This window comes from Fusarium musae, chromosome 5 (genome assembly GCF_019915245.1).
Source record: "Fusarium musae strain F31 chromosome 5, whole genome shotgun sequence".
In the NCBI taxonomy this organism is placed as follows: Eukaryota; Fungi; Ascomycota; class Sordariomycetes; order Hypocreales; family Nectriaceae; genus Fusarium; species Fusarium musae.
The window spans coordinates 3,325,511-3,333,563 of record NC_058391.1 but is presented as its reverse complement, the minus strand read 5'-3'; the positions used below and the strand labels follow the sequence as shown (position 1 = coordinate 3,333,563).

The 8,053-nt window shown below is 48.2% G+C and overlaps 3 protein-coding genes across 3 annotated transcripts; 1 reads left to right on the top strand and 2 right to left on the bottom strand.

Moving 5' to 3' along the window:
• Positions 1-1,077, bottom strand: J7337_007477 (uncharacterized protein; the record flags this gene model as incomplete). Its single annotated transcript, XM_044825129.1, has 1 exon — positions 1-1,077. The coding sequence occupies one exon, from the start codon at positions 1,075-1,077 to the stop codon at positions 1-3; it is 1,077 nt and encodes a 358-aa protein (XP_044680786.1).
• Positions 1,078-3,812: 2,735 nt separating this feature from the next.
• On the top strand, positions 3,813-5,426 carry FDC1 (Ferulic acid decarboxylase 1; the record flags this gene model as incomplete). The annotated part of the gene is made up of 3 exons (XM_044825128.1): positions 3,813-4,669; positions 4,702-4,834; positions 4,887-5,426. The coding sequence occupies 3 exons, from the start codon at positions 3,813-3,815 to the stop codon at positions 5,424-5,426; spliced, it is 1,530 nt and encodes a 509-aa protein (XP_044680785.1).
• A 175-nt stretch (positions 5,427-5,601) lies between these two features.
• J7337_007475 (uncharacterized protein) lies at positions 5,602-7,227 on the bottom strand (the record flags this gene model as incomplete). The annotated part of the gene is made up of 5 exons (XM_044825127.1): positions 5,602-5,713; positions 5,768-5,807; positions 5,862-6,586; positions 6,647-6,875; positions 6,927-7,227. 5 exons carry the CDS (start codon positions 7,225-7,227, stop codon positions 5,602-5,604), a joined length of 1,407 nt encoding a protein of 468 aa, XP_044680784.1.
• Positions 7,228-8,053: the final 826 nt, after the last annotated feature.

Here is an 8,053-nt window from a genome sequence, read left to right as displayed (position 1 = left end):
TCAACTTGTAAGACGTGAAACGATATCGTCGTACACATCACTTCGAACTCTATCGAGAAATGACTGCGCTACTCCATTTTCGTCTCTGTGCTCCTGGATTGAATCCACCTTGGCATCCAGATCCTCTAGATCATCTCGTAGCTCGACCAGACGCGTATCGTAGCCTTCCAGGACATCAGCGCTGTGTTTGTCCTGGTCCTGGAGCTGTTCAACATCACGCTGCAGAGAGCTAAAGTCCTCGCGAAAGATCGTGACTTGCTGTCGGAGCTGATTGAGATCTGTTCTGAGGCTGCTGTTCTCTTGTCTCAAAGCGGAGAGTTCCTGCTGAACGAGTCGGTCCTTTTCACTTCGCGCCTTGAGCTCGGCCCAGATTTGTGCGAGTTCGTCTCGTGCCTCGTCCGGACTACTAATGCGGCGGCGCTTTCTCTCATTTATTGGGGGAGCTGGCGGTGGAGATCCAGTTTCGTCATAGGCCGGCGGCGCGTCGTCTTGCGGTGAGAGATCGATGACCTTGATATCGGTGTTTGCAGGAGGGTGCTGGTCGTTGAGAGGTGTCAAGCGACTCTGTTTCACGGCATCGCTGATGGACTGGAGCTCGGCTTTGGAAAACTTCGTAGCGTCGACGTAAATACTGAATGAGGTTGCGGCAGAGAGCGTACGAACAGCATCCAAGACCTTCCCTGACTGTGTTCGGCTAGGGGCTAACGGTTCTTTGGCAGCGGAAGGAACCAAGAGTCGAATGTTGTTGTTTGTTTGCAACTTCAGGCACGCAACGGGACACTTGAACTTCTCTTGCACCGCTTCCGGTGCCGTCGAAGCAAAAGCGAAATCGAACGATGTGATGGAAGAGGGATCGATGGAGATCGCGACAGATGAAATGCCCTCGACTCCTTTCAAGTTCATCGGAAAGCGCAGCTCGACAGTTGCGCACAGGCCGCTCAGGTGAACTCGCAGCATGATGCTATCGATCTTTGGATCGGGCTTCGAGAAGCAGTGGGTTGCGCCATCGTGTTCCCACTCAACAACGGCGGGCGTAGTCTCATCGACGTCAAGACATGGCGAGGTGGAAGACGACATTCCTGGAATCCATCAGTGTCACAGCGAGCATCAGACGTACCTTTACGCCGTCAACGACGAGACACAAGCAGAGATAACCAACTCCGTCAACAGGCAACCTGTGGTCTCCAGCAATGCTGCAAGACCGTGCTTGAGCTCCAGCAACGCTGCGAGTCCAAGCCAGATCCCTTCTACAGTCCCCGGTTGTTCCAACGAAGGGCGCACCGCGCACGTTCGATGGGTACAAGTCGGAATTTTATAACGGTCTGCAGTGACGGTTCACCGGGTCTCTGAAGGTGCTTATCGTTGGGGCGCGAGGAGGGTCGGGCGAGGAGCTAAATCTCGATCAGCGAACCCACTTGAACTCCAGCACGCTGCAAGAACAAGTTGGAGCGCTTCTCTTGATAGATGGTTGTGCCTTCGGTCGGTCGGGTGAGGATGGCGATGATGTTGCCTTTGGCCAGAACGTGAATGCGAATGGCGTTGGAGAAATTGTGGGGATGTCACATGACCGTGGAAGCAGTAATGGTTTAAGCTCGTTTCGATGGTCAGAGGGAAGGAAAAGTAAAGAAAACTTAGATTGAGGAAAGATTATCTCAAGAGGTGGATATTTTGATCACAGTTGAAAAGAAGAAGAACAGCGAAAAAGGCTGCAGCAGAATGTTCAAAGCTGTCACTATCTATCTAAGTACCTAGGTAGAGTGAGGAAGCTGGCAAGCTCAGTGATTCAAAGGTGTGATCTGTGCGCTCGGCTGTTCAGTTGTTCCGTTAGCGCCTCGTCACAGTGCAGGACACAGTGCCCTCTATTGTGTAAACCGTGCTACAATTGCTGAGTTACCCTGCAGGATCTGGATGAAGACTCTGGATCTGTTAATCTTATAAGAACCTAGAATAAATAGTCTTTATTCCAGCTGTATTTATTTATATATTTTTGCTTAATTTGAATTCTCTTTGCCTACAACTTTCAAAAGTCTACCAAGCGATATATTAAAATATTCATTGCATCATAGATAAGTAGACTACTAAGTAAAACCAAAAAGCATATTTAGAGACGAGACCACAGTTATCAAAAGTCAAACATGGACGAACACCACTACAGCAAAAGGAAAGAAATATGTCTTACTATGTCAAATTTGGTGTCTATGTTCTGCGATCTCTTGTTTAATACCGATATATTTAACTTGTGTACGGAGTAGACCGACTTTCCAATGCTGTAAAGGATAACGCGAGATGGGGGTTGAACGCGTAAAGTGGGTTGACGCGCACATCTTTACAAAGGGCTAATCATGCTGCAGCAATTCCAGTGCTTTTCAATTTCCCATGTGTTCTAGGTTCTCTGCCGGAATAAGCTCACTGCCACAAATCTCAACTGCAAATAACACTTCTAGCCCACAACTTCCCATGTGTTCATTCGGCGGTAACAATGCCTGTCTCTTTCTTCCAACAAATCACTTGCGCTTGTCACTGAGGTTTGCCATTAGCCTTTACCAAAACTCATATCTTCCCAAATCTATACCTTTGTACCAAATTGCCTGTTCCATGCGCCCCGAGCCATGGATCTATTTGCAAAAGAAAGTCGCGAAAACTCACAAAGCCGGCACTTAAGATTTCCCATTCGCCATCCCCTCCCACCTCTCAAAGTTCCCAGCTTCCAAGCCAAACAAGTCTAACAACCGACCGACCATCTGATTCAATATGTCATCCACCGAGCTAGGCCTCGTATAGAATCCAACAACAGGAGGTGCAATAATCGCACCAGCTCTTGTGACCTCCATCATATTCCGCAAGTGTATCTCACTCAGCGGCGTTTCTCTCAACGATAACACTAACCGCCTTCGTTCTTTGAGGCAGACATCTGCAGCGCGAGTGATAAGATCATCGCAAATGCCGGCGTTGATGGCTGCTAGCGTTTTTACCGAGCAGGGGACAACGATCATGCCATCGACATGACATGACCCGCTTGCAATTGGTGCGGCTAAGTCATTTGGGTTGTAGACATGATCTGCTAGTGCTCTCACTGAAGCTGGCGTGTAGTCTGTTTCGTATTTGATGGTCTCGGCTGCCCATTTGCTAATGATGAGATGAGTTTCAACATTCAGTCTTCGAAGTGTTGAGAGAACGTGAATGCCAATGGCAGCTCCTGTCGCGCCAGTAAGGGCTACGATGATCTTCTTTCTTGGTGCCTCTCCCATATTAATCTCTGAAAGAACTGAGTTGTAATGCAAAAGTGGAAAGAGAAGTTGGCGCGTAATCGATAGAGTAAAGACTGCTCCTAGTTTCTAAAAGCGACTTAGTAGTTATGGTGCTCATATGTAACCGATAGGACATGCCGCTCTTCTTAAACGAAGCCCATGTCATGCCAGACCCGTCAGTTTGGTAGCATTGAGGCTCAGTTCGGGGACCCTCGGTGCCTTCGGAGCCCACATTTCCCGGATATTGCGGCTCGGCAGATGTGGACTCGGTGGAATCGGGGCCTCGGACTACCATGCCCTTGGGGAGCAAAAAAAAACACGAGACCTAAGTTTGGGGTGATAAAATAAACTCTACAAAAGGTAAACAAAGCTTATCCTAAATTCATACAAGTTACCTAAATCTTTTTATCAGTTAGGCTTAAGGTCCCGAGTTTTATTTCCCCCTAGCATGCGTCATACGATAAACGGAGTAAATAGTATGAGATCGAAGAGATATAAGAATTGTAGAAGCCCTGTAGTTGTATCGTCGAAACCTTCCAAGAATCACTAAGACTCAACGTCATCATGGCTTCTAAATCTCTTCCTCACATGGACTTCCGCAGTTACGTTGAGGCTCTGGAAGCCGACGGCGACCTTGTCTCAATCACTGAAGAATGCGACCCTCATCTTGAAGTTGGTGCAATTATTAGAAAGGTTGTTGAGACTAATGACAAAGCTCCCTTGTTCAACAAGCTCAAGGGACAAGATGAGAATGGCCTTTGGAGAATACTGGGTGCACCTAACTCCCTCCGGTCCGACCCCGAGCAGCGCTACGGAAGACTTGCTAGGCATCTCGGACTTCCTAAAGACTCGTCTATGAAGGCTATATTGGACAAGATGATCGCTGCGAAAACAACACCTCCTATCCCACCTACTGTTGTTGAGACTGGCCCCTGCAAGGAGCATATCTTGACACCGGACCAGTTCGACCTTACCAAGCTTCCCGCACCGCTACTTCATCAATCAGACGGCGGCAAATACGTCCAAACTTACGGAATGTTCATTGTTCAATCCCCAGACGGCAAATGGGCAAACTGGTCTATTGCTCGTGCGATGGTCTATGACCGGAACCACCTTGCCGGATTGGTGATCAAGCCGCAACACCTTTACCAGATCCACGAGATGTGGAAGAAAGAAGGTCGCGACATGCCTTATGCCTTGGCCTTTGGAGTCCCTCCTGCTGCCGTCATGGCATCGAGCATGCCACTCCCTGACGGATTATCTGAGGCCGAGTACATTGGTTCCCTCGTCGGATCGTCCCTTGACGTTGTCAAATGCGAGACGAATGGGCTCTATGTACCCGCTAACTCGGAAATAGTCTTTGAAGGAACATGCTCCATCACGGAGAGAGTACCCGAGGGGCCCTTTGGAGAGATGCATGGGTAAGTCTACGATACTGTCTATTTTCTTCTAGCGCTGATAGCCACCCTAGCTACGTGTTTCCTGGTGACGCACACCAATGGCCAAAGTATACGGTGGATCTAATCACGCACCGTAAAGATGCGATTCTGCCCGTCTCCAATTGTGGAAGGCTGACCGACGAGACTGTAAGTACTAAGTTAGCTTATTTTACTTGAAAATAGAGACTAACTTAAGTAGCATACAATGATAGGTCCTCTTGCCGCCGCCGAGATCGGCTTTCTTCTCAAGTCGAAAGGTTTTCCTATCAAGGAAGCCTTCTCACCTTTCGAGTCTCAAGTTACATGGGTTGCGTTGCAAGTCGACACTCAGAAGCTACGTGAGATGAAGGCAACGTCTGAGAAGTTTTGCCGAGAGATCGGAGACATCATCTTCAATCACAAGGTCGGCTATACGATCCATCGCTTGGTAATCGTCGGTGATGACATCAACGTGTACGATTTCAAGGATGTGATCTGGGCTTTCTGTACTCGTTGCCGCCCCGGAATGGACGAGTACTTCTTTGAAGACGTTGCCGGTTTTCCTCTCATTCCCTACATGTCGCATGGCAATGGAGCGCCTAATCGTGGTGGTAAGGTTGTTTCCGACTGCTTGTTGCCAGTCGAATATACAACCGGGAAAAACTGGGAAGCAGCGGACTTTGAGAACTCGTTTCCGGAGGAGATCAAAGACAGGGTTTGTAGTCGATGGCAAGCCTTGGGTTTCAACAGCCCGAAATAATTTGGGCCATCCTAGCATAGAATTACAGAGATAAACAGAAATTTTACAGGTGTTATCATAAAATAGTATTTTATTAGAATCTTTATGATAAGTTTAGTGTATCTTTAGGATTACAATATTTATGATAATTTGAGTACATCTTTAGGGTGTCGAAATTCGCTGGACAGATAGGGACCTAGAAACTAAAATCGTGTGGCACCTGGTCCGACATGATGAAATTGTATGATTCAAGGGGAGAGAATGCGTCAAAGTCAAAGTCTCGAAGCCAATCATCCAAGTTAACCATGCTGCAGCGAAATAGGTCAGTATGACTGAACAGTGGGGAGGGCTGTAGCACGAACCTTGGTTCCTGAGTGTTACCAAAGTGCTCTGGTAGAATAGCTATGTTTTCCGAAGAAACTGCTATTGGATGATGCTCTTGTGATGAATTCTCACTTTGGAATCTGGTCTCCTCCACTGAAGATCGTTGTAGAGCTTGAATCGCCCTGAGAGCTTTCTTGTGCGCCGCAGAGAACTGCCCAACATCGTCGCTGCGCTCAGTCAGCGTTTTTACTAGCTCAGCTAGTATTTCCTGGGAATCTTGATCTTGAGCGTTAGACCCTTGCCGGGTAAAACTCAACAAGAGAGCTGATGCAAGACCATTGTGAACGAAGGCCCATGAACGGGTTGCAAGATTCGAGATTGAGCGTAGCTTGATGAAAGCACGGACGCTTCGCTTCAAAGCACCTTGAAATCGGCTCAATATCATAGAGCATTCTTCTTCACTGAACCTTCCTTTGTCCTGTGAGGATAATACAGGGCGGCAGAGGGTAGAGAGAAGAAAGTAGCGGTGGACGATCAGGCTATAGTGTTCTTGTAGCTCTTGGATCGAGTTAGATCGCTGCAGATCCTGCAGGTGAGGAGCTAGAGAAGACTCGTAAAGGTCGAAGTCATGAAAGAGCCGGCTATAGTTCCTGACTGGTTCTGTCTGAGGGAGTCTTGGAAGATGTCTGAAGCTCAGGTGGCATAGCCAGTTCATAGCCTGTCGGTAGTCAAGACGCTGGCTAGTTGGATCTAGCGATACCAGAGCTGAGAGGTCTGAATCCAGGTCCATTTCATGGGATGCTGGGGGTCTGTCAAACGCTAATGAGAGAAGTGCGTCTTGCCAAACAATTGCGAGTCTACGTATAAGGAATACGTTAGTACTACCAAAACAAAGGGCATCTTGCTGGGTAATCCACCTTAACTGCTGCGCTTCTGCAGGCGAGAGACGGAGAGCACAGCGTTTAATAGGCTGATGGAGACCAACTGATAGCGCAACTCGAACCGTGGTGCCACCTAGAATCCAAGCTGCACGAGGATCCATGTTATTTTGCAAAACATGACCAAGAATGAGCAATGCTTGGATTAGTCTCTTGGAAGGATTCCATAACAGATCAAAGGACCCTAAATACTTGAGAGCGGATTGCACTAAGGCGGTCAGTTATACTTAAATGGCCAAAAGAGGAGACTGATGCTTACAATTTTGACTGGACTTGGATAGTCGTGTAGTAATGGGTAAATCCGAGAACTGAGCCCCAGCCGCCATTATAGCATGGAGAAGACAAAGGCTGTGGTTGTCCATCCGATGTACTTGCACTTCGTGATTCAGGAGAGAACATATGAGCTTCTCGATCTCGGCGAGATCGTCCACGATGAACTGAAAAGAGTGAACTCGATCCCGATAGAAGCCAAACAGAGAAATCATGTCTTGGTCAACAGCAAGGGTTGTTTCTAAGCGTCCTGCAGGGGTGCCACGTCCACCATCGGAAGCACCATCCATACCGAGAAGAGGCAGGATTCCTGTTTCAAATGCGGTGCGACGCTCGTTGTTGGCATGAGGTTGGGTAGTATCGGGTCGTGCTACTGAGATAATGGAGTTGTCACCTAGCAAGGACGGACTCGCGTTAGATACACTGCCATCGCGACTGACAGGGCGCCTAGATTGTGCTGCATTTTTGGTACGATGACTCGAGTCCGTCGTAGCTTGTAGTTCTGGTTGGTGAGGTTGTGGAGTTGGGCTTGATGACGCCCGAGGTTGGTCGTAGAAGCAGAGGTCCGAGTGACCGCGCTTGATGCATGTTTGACAGGGCTGCTGATGATTACAGCGCACTTTTCTCTCCCGGCATGGTAAGCATGCTTTTCTGATACGCGCAAGTTGCCTCACGCGCAGTATGCTCTTCAGATCTGGCGGCTGATTTGCTGCAGCCTCAGTTCTCGGCGCGTTCGGGTATCTCGGAATATTCGGAGTTCGTTGCGGAGAGTCGCTCATCGCAAAATGACTTATTTGAGAGCAATTGAATATATGGAAAATCTATTCTGCTATACTCAAGGTCGCTCTTCATCGACTCGAGAGCCCGCAACGGATGCTTGAAGCAAGATTTGCTTCATTTTGTAGTTTGAGATGTCCATCGCGCTAGTCCTATAACCTCAGGCAACAAACTCTGCCGCCCAATCATTCTGTCAGTGGTTCTCATCAACAACCGAAGCATCACAAAATCATAGGACTTCAAGCAAGAAGATCAGGCTAAAGGTACACGCTGGGCAATAAGGAAACTGTATATGTATTCTCACCACTACATCTTCTGGCTTCCTCGCTGCTGTTTTGT